Genomic DNA, 23,963 nt, shown 5'->3' with positions numbered 1-23,963 from the left:
ATCATCCACTGACCAAGGTGGAAATGAATGGCTTCCACATATTGTTCCTCAGCAATTCAGTCCATCTGTAGGGACAGACTCAGGCTTTCCAGCCTAATTCAGCCTCCCAGGACTTAGGCTCTACTTGTAGGACTGTTGGGCATCCAAAGGCTGCAGACCTCTGCTCTAGGGTAAGGCATTGAAGTCTAAGTCAATTACAAAGATAGCTAAGCTCAGTCAATTTACCCAGGCTAAAGTGCCTACTATGTGCTTGATAAGGTACTATCAAGTACCTTCCTTATCAAGCTACTTTTGTAGCTGGTTGAGCTACAAAACAATCCCTGCCCTCAAGGAATTTCAGTTCTGCTGTGCCTTGGGGTAAATGCAGATTTATATCTAAAATGACATTTAGTCCTGCTGGGGATTCAGTCCCTCTGGTGCTTGCATCCTACTCTTGTAGCAGCTGGGATTGGCTGGCAATCCCAAGTCTCCAAATCAGAGGGCTCCCGAGCCTAGAACCATTTGCTGCTCATTCAAACCATCCTGTCACCATTAGTTAAGGTCTGTTTGTATAACATGGCGACTTCAAGAAGGGACTGAAGGGTCATGGGTGGCTTTGGTGGAAACTCATATCCATGGGGTATGGGAGGGAGGGAGAGAAGGAGGAGGAAAAAAAGGAAAGAAGGAAAAGAGAGAAAGACGGAGGGAGGAAAGGAAGGAGGAAGGAAGGAAGAGAGAGAGAGAGAAAGAGGGCAGGAGGGAGGAGGAATATTTTAAAAAGAAAAGAAAGAAGGAAGAGAGAGGGAATGAGGGAGGGAGGAATATTTTTAAAAGGAAAGGAAGAAGGACTTTCTGCTCAGTCTCCTTTAAGAAATATCTTACCCAATTCCTGTTTCTGTATTTCTGTTAGAGTGTATTTTGGTGGAGAATGTAGAGGAGTTAAATTCCTTGGGATGGCCCTTGACTCCCATTCTGTGCACAACTAGACTTTTATGCTAATTGTCCTACTTGCAAAAGGGTGTTTGGGAGGAATTCAAATGTCCCTCATAGGAAATGAGAACTGGGCCCAGATCCTGGTGTAGACACCTGATATCCAAATAATTAGAAAAAGCATTTAAATTGACAGAACCTCTTATGTCCTCATCTGTGAAATGGGGCAGTAAAAGCCCTGCCTGCTAGGATTGCTGCCAAGATCAGGTGAGCTTGAGTGTCCGGGCGCTTGGGGCAGTATTAGCACTGATTGTGATTAGATCCCTTACTCAGGGAAAAGCACAACATAGAAGCCTCCAGTTAGACTCTCTCTTGTTGGAGATGGAGGGGAAGAGGGCTCAGGGACTGCAGGAAAACCACCTCAGGGGACAATGGGGGGATGAGAATCTCTTCTGAGAGCATGGCCTCGGGGGTTCCTGGCACAGCTGGGCGTCAGTGCAGTCATCAGTGCAGGCGGATGTGGAATCTAGGTTCATATTGCACCCAGAACACAGGTCCCAGCATGTGGCTCTCTGTGAGATTAACCCCCATCCCAGGGCAGGTGCAGTGGGGAGGGAGAGCACCGGTCTGGGCTTGAAACCTGGCCCAGATCCTTAGGAATGAGACCCTGGGCACATCATTAGCTTGTGATTGCCTCAGTTTTCTCATGTGTAAGTTACCCTCCCCCTCCCAGGAAGGTTGTGAGAGTGCCAAATGCTTGCCTATGAATGGTTATCGTTGCCACTGTGGGGAGGATTGTGTGACAAGCAGGTTTCCAGGGGAGGCTCCGCCGGGGCAGAATTGGGCCATCCCCTCGCCTCAACTACGCCAACACTCTCTCCCCGAGGTGGGGCTGATGCGGGACTTAAGGAAAGATGCCCAAGGGAAGCCGGAAAGACCAGTGGTCGGTGAGGGAGCCTTGGAGCTGCTTTGATGTGGGACCTCTTAGCAGAGCAGAGTCCCCAGCCTGAGGCAGATTGCCGCCTTCTCTGCCAGGGGCATGAGGCTGGGCCAGGGCCCTCTGCTTCTGCGGCAGGATTGGATCTTGGGGCTCCTCGGCACCAAGCTTGGCTCTCTGCTCTTCCCTACTGGCCTTGGTCAAGAAGGGTCCGGAAATCCCCCTCGGAACAAGCGTTCTCTGCTCTCGGCAGATGGGCCAGGAGAGCTCCAGGCAAGGAGCCGCCACTCCTTTCTGCCCTCAAATTACCGAACAGAAACCTGCTCTTGCCCATCATCGTTCCCGCGGAAGCCAGGACCGGACCTCCTGCCCACGCGGCCTGTCGTCCACGAGGTCCCATCAGTCGTGGAGAACCTCTGCAACCTTCAGCACACCCTCCCCCAACAGCTTCCTCGAGTAACCATTTGTCCGGCCTCCTCAGAGCTCAGCAGAGACCAAATCAGAAGTGCAGCGTCCCCTGGATGGAAAGGGGTCTCCAGAGGGGAGCACAGGACCAGACTGGTCGCTGAGGGCTCAGGACGTGGCTCAGAGCTGAGCTTGGAAGGGCGTCGGGATGCCGTGGGGCAGGACGGGGAATGTGGGCTAGGGTGGGGGATGCCACGGCTTGGCGAGGAAACTGCCCTCTGCAGAGCCTGCCGCAGAGGGCACAGCCAACGGGGGCCACAGCTGCTCGCAGAAGGCTGCTCAGGGAAGATCCTGCAGCCAAGGGGAGCCTCGGTTGGCATCCACTTGTCATTTTATGATCAAGCTCCCCATGAGGAGAGAGAAGGCCTTAGAAGGCTCCAAGTCTCCCGGAGAGGAGAGCTCTCCTCCTTCGGGGCCACACTGCTGTTCTGTGGCTCACTTGTGCATCATCTTTCATGCTTAAATAGCGTCATCATGCTGACAGATGGAGGGATGAATAGATAGGTGGAGGGATAGATGGATGGATGGATGGATGGATGGATGGAAGGAAGGAAGAATGGATGGGTGGATGAGAAGCCAGACTTGTTCACATGCTCAGTGGCTGTGGGTTCTTGGCTGACTGGCTGGACAGTATTGATCATAGTCTGTCCAAACTGGCCCATTCTGGACCGCTCTGGTCCCTTAGGTCCCCTTCGCCATCCTCGGCTCCCCGCTTTGCCAGCCCTCCCTCTCTCTAGTTGGAATTCTCCATCTCTGCCCTTTGAGTACCCCCCAGCTTTGATGACATGGCACATGGTGTGGTTTGCAGCCATTCGTCATAGGCTGGAGAACAGGGTGCTATACACATGGCTCTTGGGCCCATTCACTCTCATGTTTCCTTGTTTATCCCCAGCCTCTGTGTGGGACCAGCAGAGTCCCCACATGGCCCTGAGACCTCAGAGGAGACTGCTAGCGGGGAAGCCAGAAGTAGGAACTTGGGGAATCGGCCATTAGCTCGTTATTCCATAACTCCGAGGTATAAACAACAGGGACCCTCATTGGGGACACTGCCTGTACTTGAGAAACCTTGTCGCTCTCTTCCCAAGCCCCAGTGCCCTCATCTGTGAAATGGAGACATCCATGCCAGTGCAGCCTGTTGGACAGGCCCTTGTAAGGCTGGTGTTCTCGGCCCGTCTCGCAACATTCCCCACCTCCATGCCTTTGCCAGAATGCTTTCCCCCACACACACCTTTTGGAAGCCCCGGCTTCGTTCAGGGCTCACCTCCAGCACCAGCTTCTTCACCAAGGCCTCTCATGGTCGCCTCAGCTTGAGCGCCCCCATCCCTGTGTGTGCCTGCGCATGCCTCTGAACGAGCGAGCATAGGGCTTTTGTTTTACTAGTGCCCAGCACACAGTAGGTGCTTCCCATCTTGCTTGTAGAAAGGAGCTGGATTGATTGGGGGTAACTCCAGCATGTGGTGAGCCTTGCACATAGTAAGCCCATAATTGTTGATTGATTGACACACATGGTAGATTATTATAACTACATAATAGTTTTATACATATATAAAAATATATATATACACAACTGTACATTATATATAACTATATAATATTTATTATGAATACGTAACCAATTCAGTTGGATGTTTTCCCACATGTCCCTCTTCCCCCTGCCTACCATAGTGGTCAGTGAATCGCAGGAGGGTCCCAGGGTCCCAGCCGCCCACTTTCTGACACTGCCTTTTTTTCCTTTACACCTTCATTTCCCCATCTAGAGGAGGGGCCCTTTTGTATCGTGGACTCCACTGGCAGTCAGGCTGGGGAGCCTTTCTCAGATTCATGTATTTAAGCTCACCCAATGAAGCAGGTGGGATTACAAAGGAAGCCAGTACAGTGAAATGACGGTTAGGAAAATAGATTTTAAAAATCCAGAGGCCCCGGTTCAGGAAGCGCTAAGATGCCCAACCCAGAAATGACTCACTGATAAGGAAAGGGGTCTTTGTGATCTCCTTGTGCTCTCCCCTTCCCCCTTGCCCTTTGTTGTCAGAGTGCGGCTGGCTGCAGATCCTCCTCCGAGGTGGCCCGTGTGTGCGTGTGCACGTCTCCACAAGCACAGTTAGTGCTGTTGGTTGTCCCCGGGGCTGCCGTGCCCAGGGAGCCGCCTTCCTGTCGCCGTGGCGGGTCCCCAGCCTCCTCTCCCCACCTCCCTCTCCCCGGCGCGGTGCCCGAGACGCTCGGCGGGCACGGCCATTGGGGTTCAGATCTCAGCGGCTGTAGTTGTCCGGTCTTGTGTTTTGCCTGGGCCCCCACGCAGCTCGCCTTGAAGTGCGAGGCGCTTTGATGACAGAGGCCTGGCAGCGGGGACCGCGGGCACAGGAAAGCTCGTCTCTTCATCCCCTCCACTCTGTGTTTCAGAACAAGAAGAAAACTTTGAGTTTATCATTGTGTCCCTCACCGGCCAGACGTGGCACTTTGAAGCCGCCACGTATGAAGAACGGGACGCTTGGGTACAAGCCATCGAGAGTCAGATCCTGGCCAGTTTACAGTCCTGTGAGAGCAGCAAGAACAAGGTAAGGGCCGCGGGGAGCCGCCTGCGAGAATCCAAATCCACAGTAAAACAAAGGGGGAGAATAAAGTCCATCAGCTTGGCAAGGCCCAATTATTCTTTTGGGACCAGAAGCTAATGAGCAATCGTAAGCCTTAAAAAAAATATTCATGCCTCCAGAATCATTCCCGGGGAGCCAGGGATTGAATTCTGGTCCCCACTGTTGGATTGTTTCTTATACTGTGGAAACCGTCCATTTTCAGTATTTCTGCCTCAAAGAACCCCAGCCATGAAGGCTTGGCTGTTAATGGTAAATAAATGATCCCCTTTCCTGCTTCTCTTTCCAAATCCATTGCCACGTGTCTGTTTTAGGTAGAATCCACCCAGAAACAAAGGACATAATGGTCTCCCCGTCCCCAGACCTGCGCTCCTTTCTCAGGAAGGGCCCGCATTATCAGATAGAAAGCACGAGATCACCTGTTGAATGGTGACGCTCACGCTTGCTGGCCACAGTGAGTGATGGCGGGGAGGTCGGCGCATGGGAAACAAATCGATTCTAAGGTCCAGCCCTTCCCAAGCCAACACACATTATAAAGTGCCTACTGTGTGCCAAGCACTGTGCCAGGCAATAGAGAATAAAAGTAAAACTTAAAAAGCAGCTCCTGCCCTTCTTCTGAGGACGGGTGAACATGTCAGTAAATAACCAAACTAATTATAGGAAGAGGAAGGGAAAGGGAGGAGAGGGAGAAAAGGATGGGAAGGAAAAGGAAGGGGAAAGCATTTCTAGGATGCTGCTACATGTGCCAGAGACTGTGTTAAGCACTTGTGTGACAATTTGCTCATTTTATCAACTATGAGGATCTGGGAATTTGGGCATTTGTTCATTCACCAAGTATTGATGGCATCCCTACCTTATCTTTGATGTATCTTGTCACCTTCGGGACCCAACACGGGTATAGATTCATAAGCACAAGCTAATTTGAGCAATACCAAGAATGTTCCCAAGCAGAGGGCCCAGGGAATTACTTCATTAATTCACTCAGCAAACATAGATTAAGCACCAATTCCATGTGAGACTCGGGAAAGGTCTTATAGAGGCAGAACAGGAGTGGCTGGTTCCTCCTGTCAGTGAAAGGCATCCTGGATCTTTGGGCCATCAGTGTTCCAGGCCAGGGTTCCTTCTCCACTCTATAGTCAAGAGAGATGCTGCCCCATGTCTCCCCGTGGCATGGCAGACCTAGCACATCCTTTGAGGTCCCTGTCCTTTAGATTCTACACCTGGAAACCCAACCTCATGGATCACACGGCTCCAGGGCCCAAACAGCTGCCTGCTGTTTTCCTGAGCCAGCTCATCTTGGGCTCCTGGGGAGCATGTTGATTTTTTCAAACCGTGCCCGGCCAGAAACAAAGAGAAAAGACGTTGTCCACAGACCTGTCGTCTCGTTCTGTATTCATTTAAAGAAACTCCTGCCCGTGATTTATGTTTTGCTTTGTCATTAGGTAGAGACCTTCTCTTTCAGAAAGATGGAGTATCTTCTTTTATTACCTCTTTAACCAGGGTAAACCAGACCACAGGAATGATTATTCTCGTGTAATTTGCTTCTCCTTTTATTTTTTTAAGCCATTTTATATTCAAGGTGGAGAAAATCACTGCTCTTTATTTCTGTGTGATTTGCCTTTAATAAGTCACGTACGTGGGCAGTCGTGAAAATGAGCCCAAAAAACAAATCCAGGTAGTTTTCACTTGTCCGTACTCCTGGAAGGAAGGGGCAAGATCAAGGATGGATAATCCATCAACCTCCAGTTTTTTGGGGAGAGAAAGATGGAGGATATGTTTGTACTTGATGCCCTTGACTGAGATTTTCGAAATTCCCAATGCTCCCAACCAAATCAAGAAATCACATTATGAAGACTTGACCCTAGAGGAAGTGGAACGGCATCCATTTGGCCAGCTCACACTGAGGCTGCGTGCTTCCATGTTCCCCATTGCATGCTGTTGATGGACAGCGTCATCCCTCCCCCTAACGCCACCAAACTGTTCTCTCATTAAGTGGCTTGATTATCTGACTTGCAATTGCCCTGGAGGAGGGAGTAGGTGTACTTATTAAATATCCTGTGTTAAAAGGAGCCCTCCATCTCTATAGATAATGGCTTCCCAGCCTCTGATATATTTTCTCCCAAGATTTCAAGGAGCTTATCAAAGGAATATGGAGAATATTCACAAACTATACCCTACTTCTGAAAATAATCAATTTCTTTATTATGTCTTACTCATTAAAATTCTTATTTCCTTTCATATTAAATAGAATCTCTGAGAACATTTTGCTAAAACTGAAGAATAGAAACCAGAAATAGTTGGGAGCCACCATTTAGATTATTGTATCTTGGAGTAGGATTCCAAGCTTTAAATAAGACCAGAATCCTATCCAAAAAGTCAGAGCTAAATGAGAGGAGATGCTAATGATCCCTGAACAGGAAAGATACGTCCATGTCATGGCACAATCCAAAGGGAAAAGTTCTGGATTGGGAGTCAGAAAGCTAGCTTCCCAGCCTTGTTGTGACACTCTCAGTAAGGCCACGGGTGAGTCGACGGGCCTTGGTTTCCCCATCTTGGAAATGAAGGGAATCAAACTAAATGATGACCTCTAAGACCCCACATAATTATCTGCCAATGATCCCATATGCTTCGGCTATCTGTGGATAATTAAGAGGCGGCCATGGCCCTGATACACCCATCTCCTATGTGGAAATTGGACCATAGTGATTAAATAATGCAAATGACTGATATGTTAAATCTGGAAGGGAAAAACAGCTCCATTTTCATCACACAAAAAAAGAAGTGGCCAGCTGCAGGAGGGAGGAATCCTTTTAAAGAGGGGACAGTATCTTTTGTGCACAAAAAAACCGAGGTTCCCCTCAAAATGTTAGCTGAAATCAATTTTGTGAACTCTGTGTAAAGCCTGATTTCAGGAATCCCTCCCCCAGGCCTTCGTCACCCCGCCCAACCCCCATTTATAATCATTGTTTGGGAGTTTGTTACTATAGCAGCCCTGTTCCCCTTAAAATGAGCAGTGGGTCTCCAAGGAATGATGTCTCCGAGTGAAAGTGGAGGTCACCCACAGGGCAGCTGAGAGTAACTCTGGCTGCTGCCCCTGATTAAGCTGGTGACCTATGGATTAGGAGCAGATTTGGGCCCCAGCCTTTAATCATACCCACCTGCCCAGATGGGCACGCCAAAATACAGACCCAACGCCCCGCAGTGAATGAGGTTCCCGCCCGCTTCCTCTTTGGGGTCAGCCTCCCGGGTCCCAGAAGTCCCCAGCCTGTCATGAACATCTTCCCCAGGCTGGAGGCTCCAGGAGCAGTCCTGCGTCCGCCCCTCTGGGTTCGTGTTGGAGGGAGTCATCCCCTCATCACCAGTCGTGTCCTGTAGGCTGACCCATGTCTCTTTCCTTTGCTGTCACTAGTCCCGCCTGACGAGCCAGAACGAAGCCATGGCCCTGCAGTCGATCAGGAACATCCGCGGGAACTCGCAGTGCGTGGATTGTGAGGCACAGAGTACGTACGGTTGTTGCTGCCTTGGGAGGGTGGGGCTGGGCTTTCAGTAGCGCGGGTCACCTTGGCTAGGAGGGCTCAGCTCTCCAAAGGACCATCCCTTGAGGACCCATCCTTGGAAACAATGGATGCAATTTTTCTTTGTATTCTGATGGGATCTAAGTGAGCTCTTGATGCAAAGTGGATCCAGAATCGGGCACCCTGAGGACACCTGGGGACTGGGTGACTCTGGACACAATCCCTGATCTGTGAGGGATCTTGATGGCTCTCTGAGACCAGAATTTGCAGAGGAGATGCCTAATGGCTCTGTTAAAGGGCATTTCCCCACCAAGAGATCACGGATCTCGTCCAGGTCCCAATCCCCATGACGCAGATGGCCTGGCCCAGAGGGCAGAGCTCAAGGGCTAATTGAAATCAAAAAGCTTGATTCTTATCCCCAAATCTGGGGCAAAACATTTCATCATTCTCTACCTCAAATCCTTTATCAGCAAAATGGGTACAATATTAGCACCTACACTAAAGCACTGTCCTCAAGGAGCTCTCATTAGGGAGGCCTTGGAGAACACTGGACAAGTGGCTTGGCCTCTCAGATCCCCTGAGGAACTAAAATAATTAGTTGTTGATCTACATTGGATATGGAGAAGGAGCCCCCATCGGGAGTTTCCCATTGACAGTCACAAGTCTGGACCAAAAAAGAGATACGCTCATTACTAACTATAATATAATTTTCAATGACTCAGAAGGTTCTTCAACCAGGACAGGACCTCAAGGTCATTATTAATGTCGATCCTGTGGCAGTTTTTGAAAACTGCCTTTAGAAACAACAAGTCTCTACTTGACTTCTTTAACATTATTGCCTTTTCTGGATACAAGAAGCTTTCCCTTATTTCCACAGCTGCTGGTGCCTGCTTCTTCCTTCCACCCGTGCTATAAATTACCTTGTCTTTTATTTTGTGTATCGTCAATATTCAATAGGCAAGCATTTATCATTATTTTTGTCATTATTCATTATTATTTTTAATGATGATGATAGCATTTACATAGTGCTTTAAGATTTGAAAGGCACTTTATACGTTTGGTCCTTGGACACATAGAAGATGTACTAGTTTTCTAGAAACTTAAATCCTAGTGGAAGAGAAAACAGGTGTATGTATCTATAGGTGTATGTGTATACATATATATGTGTGTGTATATATATATATATATATATATATATATATATATATATACATATATATATATATATATTACATTCAAAGTAGGCATAAAGTTATTTTGAAGGGGAAGGCCAAAGAAACTAGGAAAGGCTTCATACAAAAGGTGACACTTGAACTAAATCTTGAAGAAAGCCAGAGAAGCAAAGAGGGAGGGCATTCTAGGTGTGGAGCTTAGCCAGGTCAAAGGCATAGTGATGGGTGATAGAAAATTATTTATGAGGAACTGCAAGTAGGTCATAATGATTGAACTATCTAGACTGAATGAAGGAGAATGAGGTACAAGAGAACTGGAATGTTAGAAAATGACCTAGGAATGAAAAGCTTTAAATATCTAAAAAAGGAGTTTGTATTTGATCCTTGGGGGGGGAACGTCAATATAGTTTATTGAGTAGGGAGCAGATACTTACCTTGGGAACAAAATTCTTGGCACCATTGGGAGGACAGAGGTCACCAAGAGGAAAAGAAACGGGTCATGTTGGCATCTCTCTCAGGGCCTTGAGTTGACTGGCAGGAGCACTGATGGAGAGAGCCTTGAACAAAGAGCTGTAGTGCATGTTGATCCATTGGAAAGGTCATTGGACTACCTGACTTCCAAGACCTCTCCCATCTCCAGTTCTATGATTGTAGAAGCTTGTGCTACATAGAAAGGGTGGTCTTTGTAATTCAAGTTAAAAAGTAGAGGCCATAGCAGGTGCTGAAGGTGGAGCTCAGAAATGACCCTAGAAATGGTTTGAGCATTTGCCATCAGCTACCAAGCTCTTGGTGACCCAGTAAGCAGTTGGAACAATGTCTAGACAAGAGCATTACAGGTTCAGTGCCAGAAGTACCTACAGATCCCCAAATGGGAGCCACCAATCCATACATAAGCATCTTTGTGGGTCACATATCGACTTCGTTCCAAACAGTAATGTTACCATATTTTTCTTCTTATTTGTGCTATTATTTCCTAGTTACATGTTAATCTCTTTCTGACTGAACTTGGAAGTGTTGTGGGCCATATGTTGGTTGATACCCCTGATTGAGTCCATCATTTTAAACACAAAGAATGAAATGTAGAGAGGTTCAGGCTTGTGCCCAAGGTCACAGGGTGGAGGGGTGACAGAGCCAGAATGGGATGAACCCAAGTTCTCTGCTGCCAAGTTCAGGCCTTTTTCATCAGCTCTTATAGAAAGAATAGTTCTAAGCCCATCTGTTCTTGAAAGTCCATTCTCTTCATGGCATTAAAATCAGTGTTCAGATCTTAGAAATTTGGCATATTTCTTCTTGTTCCTCCAACGATGGGTAACTTGATGCCCAGAGAACTCCAGCTTCTTCCCCAAAATCACAACAGTGAACAACAGAGCTGGAGCGTGATGGCTAGCCCTCCTTCATAGCTGACATCTCCTTCTTGCATTTCCAGCCTCACCAACCCTTATGGATCCTATCTCCAAATTCCTGGAGAGGGCCTACGCCATCCACCCACTTGCACAGGATCTTGTGCTTCCATTCCCACTATGGGCACCATCTTGTTTTTCCCTTTACATTAAGGGTTGCCTGCCTCCAAACTCTTCCCTGCTCAGCCCATCCTTGCTGTTTCCTGAGTAAGCTCCCCCTTCATGGTCTATGTCACGTGGGCACCCAATCCAGACCTCTGAACCTTGCACGGGGTAGCAGTCTAGCTTCGCCCTCCTACTGTATACCTTCCAGCCACCATCACTAGCCAACAGAGTTTCTCAGCCATTCCCTCTCACCATTTCCCATCCTGCCTGACTGGACAGCCCATCGGCCCATTCACATCCTATGTCTGTGACTTTGTATATAGCCTCCCTCCGTTGAACAGTTGACCTTTATCTTTATATGTTGATCTTTTCAAGGTCCAACTCGGCCACCACCTCTTCCATTGAGTCCATACTGATCTGACTGAAAGTCATCTTGCCCTTCTCAACCTTCCAGCAGCAATCTGTCAGGATTCCTCTTTAGCAAAAGCATGATTTGTTGTTCAGTCTTGACTCTCTGAGACCCCATTTGGGGTTTTCTTGGCAAAGATATCAGAGTGGTTGGCCATTTCCTTCTCCAGCTCATTTTTACAGATGAGGAAACTGAGGCAGAGTGAAGTGACTATGTGACAGGGTCCCATATCTATTATCTGAGATTGGATTTGAATGGAGAAAGATCTATCTTCATGACTCCAAGGTTATCACCAACATGCTAACCTCATTTAAACACAGCCTGAGCTAGAGGGACCTTCATAAGCCACTAATGCAACTTGTACTGACCCACCATCCCCACTACAACTACTATGGCCATTTGGCCTCTGCCCAGAAACTCTTCCAAAGTCACCCATTCTGCTCCAGACCAGCTGCTAGCTCTAGGAGAAGTTTGCCCTCCCTACCTGGCGCTCCTAAATATCGACTGATGAGCCTGGCGCTGGACAGATCCCCCTCAGGAATCTGCTGCCCAGGGGCTCCTTCATCAGACCCCTCTCCTCATCCCTCCCAAGTCTTCCTGTCTCTAGGACATCCTCAGTTCTTTCAACTCTTTTGAGAGAGTCTCTTCCCCACACCCTTCCACCCAAACCCGACCCCAGCCACATCAGCTAATCTTTCTGAGCCTCGGGCAACCATCCCCAACTTCTCTGCTAAATGGGTACCTGCATTGGCAGAGGAGGATGGACAGTGATGCCATCTCAGGTCCTGGCTCTTATTTCAGGATCCTTGTCTTCTCAGATATCACGTATATCTTGCCTCCCCAGATGAACCCTGTACTGACCTTCTTCTATCTCCCAGAATCCTGGGTTTCTGAGTCTGAGCAACACCTTCTACATGAGTTCCTTCCTCATCTCCTCCTCTACCTCCCCCTATTCATTTCTGTGTGTATCTGTGTATATGTATCTGTTGTCTCCTGTAGTAGAGCATAAGCTCCTTGAGGGTAGGGACTCTTTCCTTTTGTATTTCTAGAAGAATCTCACCAGTGTCTGGCATAAAATCTATATATAATAATTGCTCATTGGTTAATTGGTCAATTGAAAGATTTGAGTTAGAAGAGTTAGGAAATCTATCTTTCTTTACAATCTTTCTTTACAATCACATACATCCTTGATCTACCACATTTTGGACCTTTGATAGTTTAAAGAAAGGAATGGAAATATAATACTTAGCAATCAAGCACTAAGCATTTATTAAGTGCCTGCTGTGTACCAGGCACTGGGAATACAAATACAGTGAATGCAATGATTTCTATTCATTGGGAGCTTGTCTTCTGTTAAGCACCTGACTAAATAGGGGCTAAGCTGTAGGGATGGCATGGCCCTTGCCCCCCCAGTTTGCTGTCCTCTAAGCATTTATGTCATATGTTAAGGCCGCCCAATCCCTTCCAATTTAGTATCTCTTTGTGACAGATTCTTGGCGGTCTAGCTTCTCTTCCTCTTGAGACTGCACTCCTCCCAAGAGAATATGAATCGGTGACAGTAATTTCCCCGTTTTGTTTACGTGTCTGATTTCTGTATCATTGTGCAGACCCAAACTGGGCCAGTTTGAACTTGGGGGCCCTCATGTGCATCGAATGCTCAGGGATACACCGGAATCTTGGCACGCACCTGTCCCGCGTCCGGTCGCTGGACCTCGATGACTGGCCCATTGAACTCATCAAGGTCATGTCCTCCATTGGGAACGAACTGGCCAACAGCGTCTGGGAAGAAAGCTGCCAGGGACACATGAAGCCCTCGCTGGACTCCACCAGGTAAGCCGCCTCGCTCATTGTTTGGGGGGCCCGGAACTGTCCCCGCTTGTTGGCGACTCCACTGAAAGCTGGTGAGATAATTCTGGGATGAAGTGCTCAAAAATGGCTCATGCAATGGGGGACAATCTTACCGCCTTCGTTGTTTTTCTTGGTTGTTTCCGGCTTTTCTCGCCTTGTTTTCTGTAGTCTGCTCTCCAAAACCTGAGTAGGGCAGTAGGATTCAGCCAAAGTTCTGAGTGGGAAACATTTTTGAGCCTTTTATGTGACTCAATCAATTCCTGACTTGTTACGTTAACATCTCTTACTCTCAGTCATCTATTCGGTTTCTTTTCGAGAATAAATGAATTTATGGCTGCAAAATGTTTTATTTAATCAATTGTACATTTAATCAAGCAGCTCTAGCTTGGCGTGTGATAAATCCTCTTCAGGACTGATTATTATCGAGTGTGAGTGCAGGCTTTGTTTTTAAGCCACTCATTCCATTTCTTCCTTTTCATTAATGACCGTGATAAACCTTTTTCGAGCAGAATCGCTCATAAAGACACGATGCTTCTAAAAGTTGCTACTTTGGGATTGCTGGGAGACGGACACCTTCTGGTGTTTCCAGAAATGTCACCTTCCCAAGGGCGTCTCTGCCCGGGAAGGGCTGGGAGTCAGGGGTCCTAAGCAATGGACAGCAGAGACGAAGGCAACCTTTCAAGGTGACCATTCTGGATGCGGCCCGGAATTCCATCCCTTGTCCCTCCTCTCAGTCGCCAGGTGATCTGAGGGAATCGACGGCAATTACTTGATTCCCCGGATTTGCTCATTGACAATCAGCCTTTTATTTATCCAGCTCTGGAGCAAGGTAGCACCTCCTGGTGACTCCCAACAGTGATCACACAAACCAGGCAGGGCAGACAGGGTTTTATCTGGGTGAAAAAATGAATTTGTGGTACCGGCTGGTCCAGCTCTAGGTACAGAATTCCAAGAGTTACTGCACAGCAAGGAGCTTGTTGCGTGGGAAGTCCGCTGGGCATGGGTGGGCACAGAGTGCCCTTCATAGGGCCCTGATTCTGTCCTGGCTGAGCGGCTCTCGAGGGTGCCTGTAACTAGACAAGCTGCGTCTTTCTCCAGAAACAGTAGCTGGACAACGAAGGGCCTCATTGTTTCTGGGAGGAGTTGGAGATGCACCTTTTTTGGTCAATCATACCTTTCCCTCTCTCCCTTCTCCTCCATGTATGCTTATTCCCAGCATGGATTTTCTGAATTCTGTCTTTGTTTCTATTTCCCGTGTGTGCACTTATGTCAGATATGTGAATACCTGCCCTTCTCATCTGTATTCCTATTTATAATTTATAGAGATAAAGCAGAAGCGCGCAAGCGCGGCTTTGCCGGAGAGCCAGCTGTCCCGGGCAAACTTGGACTTTGTTAGCTGTGTGGCCCTTTAGGAACCTCAAATCTGCTCCAAATTCCAAATTTTTAAATCAGTAGGAATAGTAGCCATGGCAATAGAGGCAAGAAGCATCGTGGCCCGTGTGAATGGACAGAGGTCAGCTTTGGAGGAGGGGAAGCTGCAAGGTGTGCCTCTGTGGGACCCTCGGCATCTCCCCGACTTTGTAATTATGCTCCAATAAATAAAAAATAAGATAAATGAGGACCCCTCCCCCCACAGAGTAATCTGGAGGACAGAGGACGGGTTTCCCGGGGCCAGTGGGGATTGGTTTTAGTGGTACATGCTCAGGTTCTGCTCTGGGTACCCAGGGCAGTCATAACTGCCCTAAGGGTTTTGTCCAGAGCAAGAAAGAACAGGTTGGGAGTTTTCCTTAGTGGAGGCTGTGCACAAGGATGGGGACAGGACTATTTGCCCTAGAGTGGATGATGGGAAGGTGGAGCCCTAATGGGAGATGAGACCTGTCTTCCCAGCTTCTCATGAGTCAGTCATACATCTCTTGGGCTCACGGCACTGCCCCAACTACCCTGCGATGGCGAAGGGACATTCCACGCCAATGGTTGCCAACTCTTGAAATTCTGGGTCTGGACTAATAATAATCATTGTTGTTGTGATGTCCAAATACCACAGCAGCTCTGTGACCTCAGCATGCGTCATCTCGCCTTTGACGCCCTCGAGATGCTGGTCTTTCATTTCCCTTGAGTTCCCATAATGCCCGTGGAACACATGGTGGGCCGGCCATCAGTTATTCCTTGCCCATGTCACATAACCAAGTGGCAAACATCTCCCGGAAACAAAGAACCCCTGTTTTACCAACAACATCCTCTTGTGTCACGTGGCTGAGAGACACGGTCAGTGTAGAGCAGTGGAGGAGCCTGGGCAGATTGTAGCATGTGGCAGGAGCCCTTCTCCCCAGGGGCTCCTTAGGCTGGTCCCACGAGTATCGCTCTTGTCCCTCTTCTTGGGAATTCAGAACTCCCCTCCCCTCGCTGGGGGCTTTCTCCTGGCATGGTGAAGATGGCGGTAATCCCTCTGGGCAGTCCGCTAGCTCCCATCATCTTCTCTCCCATGAACTTGAATGGTAAAAATGCTTCTCTCTGAACTCTCTCAAAAGAGATAAGGACAAATCAATGATCATCATAAAAATATCACCAGTATAATCATGAGAGGTCCCTGAAATAGGGTGGTGCTTGCCTGGAGTCGGGCAAGACCCGAGTTCAGACCCTGCCCCATTCCCTGGGCAGGTCACGTCACGTCGCCCAGTCCCCCTCCCCAGGATTTCTCTCCTGAGTCCGTTTGGGATAAGGCACATGTGCCGGCTTTCTTGTGTCCAGCTCTTGGAAGGGTTCACGGTGACCCACATTGAGGTCCCCGAGCTACTGCAGCGTTCAGACATCATGATGACGAGAAGTTCTTAGTCCAGGCCATGAGTTAAAAATCTGGGGAACTCCCGGTGTGGGGTGTCCCTTTGCCACTGCAGATTGGCAGCTCTTCCAGAAAGTGACTGGCTTGTCTGGAGCCTCCACATGTTTAGGGAAGTCACAAGAGAGAAATCTGGAAAATGGGAGGGGGGGATGTGGACGTTTGCTTGTCAGTAATGGGGAGCCACTGAAGATGCTTGGTCGTGCTTGTAAAATAGGATGTCCAGTTGGGCAGTGAGGTCAAGGAGAGGTCAAAGGGAGGAGGGACGGGAAGTGAAGAGACCATTTTAAAAGTTAGCGCAGTATCGCTGTCCCCGCGGAAGCTAATGAAGCCCCAAAGTCGGCAAGGGCCGGCTCAGATCTAGCAAGATACTCATTAGGGCCCCTGTCTCTCTGCCTCATTAAGATGCAGCAGCCAGAAAGCTTGGGCTCAAATTTCAGGACTGAATTCTTTTTCTTGACCCTGGGCCTGCAAGAGACTCTTAGAATGCTGGGAGAAGCAGCTGTGAGTCCGTTTAATTATTGCATTAAAGCCCGCACCAAAAAGGCACTTCACAATTTGCGGTCTGCCTCTTGCCCTCTTTCCCAAATTACGGCGGGGGCCACGGGGGCCACTTAGCCAGATGTTCCCCCGGGGAGCTCCGCCCATTCCATCTCATTAGGACTGAATGCACCCTGTAGGAGCAGCCCCCCCCACCCCCACCCCTTCCCAATCAGGCCCGAATTAGGATGCAGGGAAGGTGTGAAGGGACCTAAACAGAAACAGCACTGTCCCATAAACACCCCGAGAGGAAACTAGGAACTCTGGGTGCTCCAAACAGCTGGCCTGCCTTCAGATCGCGGACTGCTCGGCCCTTGATTAGGTCAGCTTTAGAAAGCTTATAATTGCTTCCAGCGATTATCGGCTGCCCTGAGAAGCGGCGTCCCGACTTGGAGAGCATTGTGACAAATTAAAGCTGACTGCTGCTGAAGGAGTATTGACTTCCCATTTCTAAACAGGGGAATCATTAGTCAAGAAAAGCATCTTTTAATTACTCCCAGGAAAGGGAGGGGGAAGGGAGAAAATCTTTCAGCATGGATCTCGTAACAACTGCCATTTCTTTTCATCGCATTCAATATGAAATTTATTGTCCGAGGGGAGGGGGCCGTGCCCTCTATCCCTCCCTTTGTAATGTCATTTTAATTTGGAGTGAGAAGTCAAATTAGGGTAGATCAATGTTACAACAATTAACTGGGTCTGGAGCAAAATCAGAATTTTCCTCTCTAATTGCTATCGATACCATTTAAGCACACACTTAAAATATCGATTTAAGATGGCGAGGCTAAAGTGGCGTGTGGAGAGCAGTGGTGGGCAGGATTGACTGGACCTTCGAGGGAAGGAGAAAGGCGTTTTCTGTCTGCAGCCTCGGGAAACACCGGCCTTAGACAGACATGAGGAGCAAGGACTGGGAAGGACCGGGAAGCGACAGGGCCTAGTAGAAGGAGGTTTGAACCTTGGAATCCCAAGAGCTGGGTTCAGGAATCTATTCTTTCATTAGCTCTGTCACCTTACAGAAGTCAGCACAGACATCATGTCACCGAGTTAGAGCTAGAAAGGAGCTCTCCTTAGAGGTATTATATATATATATATATATATATATATGCATATGTATATGTGTATATGTACTTCTATTGATATAGGGGTCTCTAGGGGGCACAATGAATAGAGCTCCTGACATGGAGTCACAAAGACTCATCTTCATGAGTTCAAATCCGGCCTCAGACACAGACTAGCTCCGAGACCCTGGGCATGTCACTTTACCCCTTTTGCCTCAGTTTCCTCATCTATAAAATGAGCTGAAAAAGGAAATCCCAAAGCTCTCCAATATCTCTCCCCAAAAAAAACCCAAAAAGAGTCATAAAGAGTTGGTCACGAAAGAAAAAATGACTCACAACCAAAGTATTTGTACGTGTTTGCTCTTACTACAGAATGGAAACTCCTTGAGGACAGAAATGCTTTCATTTTTGTCTTTGTATTCAGCACACATAGTACAGTGCCTGATATGTAGTAGACACCGTTCTTTTTAAAGAATAGGGTTTTTTTTTTCCAAATACATGCAAAGATAGTTTTCAACATTCACCCTTGTAAAACCTTATGTTTCAAATTTTTCTCCTTTCCTCTCACCCCTCTTCCCTAGGCAGCAAGTAATCCAATATAAAATTCAATATAGATTAAATATGTGGCACTTAATTCTTATTGGATGATTTGATGAAGCCCAGCCCTCTCGGTTTGCAGAGGACTAAAGTTGGGCCCAGAGAGAGATCATGAGTTACACTGAATAACTCACAAGTTCCTTAAACATCAGAGCTGAGGATCCTACTTGGACCTTCTTCCTACAGACTCAGCACTCTGGGCTGTAGGATCTTGTCAAAGACCAGCCTTTGAATTCATAAAATATTCATAAAATTCATAAAAATATTCCAAAGCCCCAAAAGGGACCTTAGAGATCATTTCATTCAATGGTTCTTAAATTGTGGGTTTAGAAGGTCCATTCAAGAGGTCTTGAAGTCAAAACTAATTTCATAATAATATAAAAATGTTTTCATTTTAAATACAGGAAGTATCTGTAAACATAATCTGAATTTTAAAAACTCAAGGTGGAGGAAAAGAAAAAAAAGCTTCAGAATGGATAATCTAGTCTAATCCCATTCATTTTACAGTTAAGGAAACTGAGGCCCAGAAAGGGAAAGTAGTCACGGGGAGTCAGTGGCCACGAGGAGTTTCAAACCCAAATTACCTGAAGCTACCTCCTATCCTCATTACATCTTCCCATGCTGTTTTTTCAGCTTCCAAAAAGAAATAGAGATGGGCCCCTACCAAAGCTCCCAGATCAAAGATGCAAAAGTGATTTAATAAACCAAAAGCATTCTAACAAATGTAAACTCTTGCCAGCTCCAACATCATGCCCATAAACGAAGCATCCCAATTTAGAGATTTTCAGTGTCGGGCAGATGTGAAACTCATCCCTAGAACAGAGCCAGTTACACTGAATGAATCATCAGCAAATTGAGTTTGTTTGTTTTTTTTTCCTTCCCTTCTTTCTTTGTGATGGACAAGTCACTGAGGCTGTTTGAGGCTTGAGACTGCCAGGTAAATAAGATTTCTATCCCCAGGTGAAATTTGGGTTTATGTCTCAACTGTATTCCTCTGGGCTAAGTTACAGAAATAGTAGAGGAAGAGGCAGCATCAGTGTGGAGGGGAAGAAGAATTAACTAGAAAGCTGTATCAGAGGGCTCTGCTGGTCCTGAGGTTAGGAAATGATTTTCATAGGTGTAAGGGTGTGAAGCAGACCCTAGTCCTCCCAGCTTCTCAAGCCTGGGGGGGAGAGAGAGAGAGAGAGAAAAAAGGGAGAGAGAGAGAGAGAGAGAGAGAGAGAGAGAGAGAGAGAGAGAGAGAGAGAAAGGGAAGGGAGAGAGAGAGAAGAAAAAGAAAAAGGATGGGAGGCAAGGAAGGAAAGGAAAGGGAAAAGAAATGGAGAGGGGGAAGAAAGGAAGGCAGGGAGAAAAAAGAAAGAAAGGAAGATAGAAAGAGAAGGAGGAAGGAAGGAAAAAAGGAAGGAAGGGAAGGGAAAAAAAAAGGAAAAGTAAAAGAAAAAAGAAAGAAAAAAATGTAAGAGAAAGGGGGAAGGAAGGAAGGAAAAAAAAAAAAAGAAAGAAAGAAAGAAAGAGGAAAGAAGAAAAGGAAGGAAGAGAAAAGAATATAAAAGAAAGGAAAGAAAAAAAAAAAGCAAAGAAAGAGGAAGGAATGAAGGAAGAAATGATGAAAGGAAAGGAAGAGGGAAGCAAAAAAATAATGAGTCGGAAAGAGAGAAAGGAATGTAAAAGAGGGGAAGGAAGGAAGAAAGAAAAGAGTAAAAACAAAAAAAAAGAAAAAAAGAAAGAAAGAAAGAAAGAAAAAAGAAAGAAAGAAAGAAAGAAAGAAAGAAAGAAAGAAAGAAAGAAAGAAAGAAAGAAGAAAGAAGAAAAGGAAAGGAAAGAAGGAAGGAGGAGAAACAGAAAGAGAAGAGGAGGGAAAGACAGAGAGAGAGAGAGAGAGAGAGAGAGAGAGAGAGAGAGAGAGAAAGAAAGAATATATCAAATAGAGTTGGCCAAGACTCATCCACAATTGCCTTCTAAATTCTGTGAAAGGAGGCTCTGGATGTAGGGCAGAATCTCCTTCATCTTTCTGATTCACATATAAGTGCAGTGACTTGGCTGATTTCTGGGAACCACCATGTGGCTTCCTCCATCCATAGAACAAACATCCTTTCCATTTTTAGTGTTTTCCTCTCTATTATTTAAATCTACCCTAGTGCCTATATTCCCTTCTCCTCCTTTACCTATTAAAAAAAAAAAAAAAGAAAGAAAGAAAAAGAAAGCTCTCTCTCCAGATAGGAAGATTGAGTCCCCCGGCACCAAAAATCTGTGAGGAGGACCAGCAGCCGACTTGCAGATGAAATAAGTTTGTCCTGATGATGTTGCTTCGGCCGCTTTTGATTTCCCAGCCCAACTTTCATCTTATTTATGCACTTGGTGATATTGACGAAGGGGAAATGTATCCAAACTAGAAATAATTGGATCCCTCCCGCGGCCCCGCCGAGACGTTGAGCATGCGAGAACCTCCACTTTTCTTTGTCTTGTTCGGTTTGATCATGACTTGGGGAGGGGGGAGCTTCATAATCTCATCTCCAATTCCTGGCATAAGGATGCACTTTTACGAGGATGGCCTGAGGGAACAGCGGTCCCTCTCTGGCCCCAGAATCGTCAGATCTGATGATTTTTCAACAGTTCTTGGCCTGGCGAGGTCAGTGTTTTTGTCTCTTTTGAGCATTCACCAGCACTGGACATCTTTTACTATCTTCTTTCTTTGGGGAGGGGGGCTGTCGCATAAAGGGGAGAGGGGGAGGGGGGGAAATGGCACAGAGGGGGAGAGGGGTGGATGGGAATCCAAAAAAAATTTTTTTTAAAAAAAAGGTCTGTGTTCTGAAGGGCTGACCAGAACCCATCTGCAATTGGGTGGCATCTGCTCCCCACATGTCACTTCCCTCATTAACAAGCAATTGAATTAATTAAATGCTACTCAGAACACGCATAACAAGCTACCGGCAGTGTCCAAATTAGCGCTGATAATCAAGGATGATTTCCTTTATTATCCTGCTAAGTGGTGTGCAGGCTCTCCTCTCCCTGTCTGCCCTCATCTATTTACATACCCTCCGCTCCTGCCTTTGCAAGCCAGGGTTATCTTACCTAGTTAATTTGCCACGATCACCAAGCATGGCGGATTGATATCCCTGCCTCTGCTGAGGAAACCCCCCCCTTCCCCTTTCTTCCCTCCCCCAGCCTGATCCTTTGTAGCTCAAGCTCACTGATAAATTAAAAGCCACCCCTGTGGTCTCTCAAGTGAGTAATAGAGGCAGAAATTTCATTTTGCAACTGGCTGATTTAATGATCCAAAGGGTAATTAATGGCCTGATTATCTTAATGTTAAATATGTCCGGCAGCAATTACTGTGACCTCCCGCTTGTCAAGGTCCGGGCTATGCTCTTCTTTCAATTAAGTTCTCTGGGGTTTAATGGTATGAATAAACTCCTCTGATTCTATCATTCCGGACTCTGAGATTTCAGCAAGCTAGGGGCTCGTTTGGAGTTTTAATCAGCCCGTCTTCTACTTGAGCGATCAGAGTTAACAATTATAACAAGGACAGTTTAACTTTCTTCTCTCTCCCCCTTCTGTCCCCCCCCCCATCCACTCCCCATCCTTTCCACTTCTCTTTTCTTTTTTGCTCCTTTCCTCCCCCGGTTTGGTTTGCGTCTCGAGTTCTCTGAGGGACAATTCCATGTTCGTTTCTGTCTGTGTTCATTTCGTCTTTCCCGATACAAATTATCATGTGAACCTTGCTGTTTTTTTCGATTTGACAGGCTTAATTAATTGGCAGGAGCACCCGAAAATGACAGTGCCTCTAATTGCGACTCAGAGTGAATCGCTGTCACTGGGGCGCGCCTGTCGGCGGCATGCCCCAGCCCTGGCATCTGCGCGTGCTTCCCATTTCGGGTCGTACGTCTCGTCGGGGAATGTGATCCTCCGTGATCGCAGTAACGGGCTCCGATGTGCCTTTGGGTTTTCCAGGCATGCCGTTTGTGTGCCAGAATGACATTTACTGCCAATAAAGCTTATACATCTGTGGTTATGCAAACCAAACAGCTGCTAGGGGACTTCGGCTTTTACTTAAGACGTTTTATCAACTTCTCTTAGTGGGGAGACACTGAATCAAACTGTGAGAGTCATAACTCACTTAGCGACGGAGCGTCCTCATTAACGCATCTCCAAAGATGCCCGAGTTTACGGGAAGTGGGTGCCTGGTTCAGAAATATTCCCCTATAAATATTCAGCCAGTTAGTAAAATGCACAGATTATGAGTCCATTAACAGGGCCTTCAAGATCACTCCCAGAGATTGTGGGCAAAGGCAAATCTCCGGCCTGATCCATTCCAACCACAGCCTGGAAGCAGACAAGGAAGCCGATCCAGGCTAGGACAGACAAAAAAGCAGTGGCCAGGAGGTCTCCAAGAGCTGCCCGTGGACAAGGGCAAGAAAACCCATCTCCAGAAAATCTGGCCCATTATTAAACGGGTGAGAGCTGAAGTCTTTGGAAAATAATAGTAGGAACCAATATGGTTTTTAAAACATGTAGAAGCTCGCAAAGGGCTTCCCTTCCACGCTCTCATTTACAGCTCCAGACGACCCTTTGAAAGGGGATCGTCTCCATTTTGTAGATGAGAAAACAGCCCAGAGAGATGGAATATTTTGTCCATAGTTAGGCAGCAAGTAACAGAGAGCTGAGATTGAGATCAGCCTTCTCCTAACTCCCTTTAAAAGGGGGTGGGGGCAACATGGGAAAAGGAGAGAGAGAAAGAGGGGAATGAACAAAAAAAGGAAGGAAAAAGGGGAGAGAAAAGAGTGGGGAAGAAGGGAGGGAGACAGAGACAGAGAAGAAGATGCTTCTTATTCTTTATGTCATAGTTGCTATGAACCCAATATAATTAAGTCAGTAAGTGCAGTGACTGTGTCTGAGACCATGTTGGTTATTAAGTGACTCGGGGTCTGTCCTTCCTTCCGTGGCTGCATCAGTTTGTACGATTCTTCCTCCCATCATTCTCTGAGTTCCTCTCAGTCTGCAGTCCTTGCTCTCCCAGGTGGTCACGTACCACGCCTGTGGTGCTCACGGACTCAGCCTGGTTCCTTGTTTCGTGCTCCCACAGAAGGGGTTTCCCCGGGCTCTTCTCACTTTTCCAACACCAAAGATCCACATTGTGAAGGGAGCCAAAGGGCTGATGAGGGCATACCCTTGTTGCAGCCTCATGACAGACCTCTGTGCCTCAGTGGCAAGAACTCGAGACTCGGAGGACCCAGATTCAGGTCACAGCTCTGACTGTGGGTTTTCCTGAGTTCTCTGAGGGGAAATTCTCTGTTTGGTTTGGTCACCTTGGGTGAAGCAGTGAATAGCTCTGAGCCCCCATTTCATGTGCTATGGAAGGAGGGGCTTGAGAAAAGTGAGCTCTAAGGTCCTATGACTTCAGAAAAGTTGTTGTTGTGCTCTGGACCTCAGTTTCCTCATCTGTAAAATGAGGGGGTTGGATTAGATGACTTCTTTTTTATTAAAACTTTTTCTTTTCAAAACATATGGACGTATAATTTTTCAACATTGACCCTTGCATAGCCTTGTGTTCCAGATTTTCCCCTCCTTCCCCTAAGATGGCAAGCCATCC

The 23,963-nt window shown here is 47.1% G+C and overlaps 1 protein-coding gene across 10 annotated transcripts in view; it reads left to right on the top strand.

Annotated features, from left to right (window-relative positions):
- The window catches only part of AGAP1 (ArfGAP with GTPase domain, ankyrin repeat and PH domain 1), a 615,139-nt gene that overhangs the window by 538,255 nt on the left and 52,921 nt on the right, over window positions 1-23,963 (top strand). For 9 of the 10 annotated variants that reach the window (XM_031968800.1, XM_031968799.1, XM_031968801.1 and 6 more), the window contains 3 exons: window positions 4,709-4,863; window positions 8,306-8,396; window positions 13,105-13,327. In XM_031968800.1, coding sequence (XP_031824660.1) covers window positions 4,709-4,863; window positions 8,306-8,396; window positions 13,105-13,327 — 469 coding nt within the window. Of the gene's footprint in view, window positions 1-4,708; window positions 4,864-8,305; window positions 8,397-13,104; window positions 13,328-22,116; window positions 23,834-23,963 lie in introns of those variants that run through there. The other variant, XM_031968798.1, reaches the window with a different exon arrangement.

Source organism: Sarcophilus harrisii, chromosome 4 (assembly GCF_902635505.1).
Source record: "Sarcophilus harrisii chromosome 4, mSarHar1.11, whole genome shotgun sequence".
Classification (NCBI taxonomy): domain Eukaryota; kingdom Metazoa; phylum Chordata; class Mammalia; order Dasyuromorphia; family Dasyuridae; genus Sarcophilus; species Sarcophilus harrisii.
Note: the sequence above shows the minus strand (reverse complement) of the source record. Positions and strands in the feature narration are given on the sequence as shown.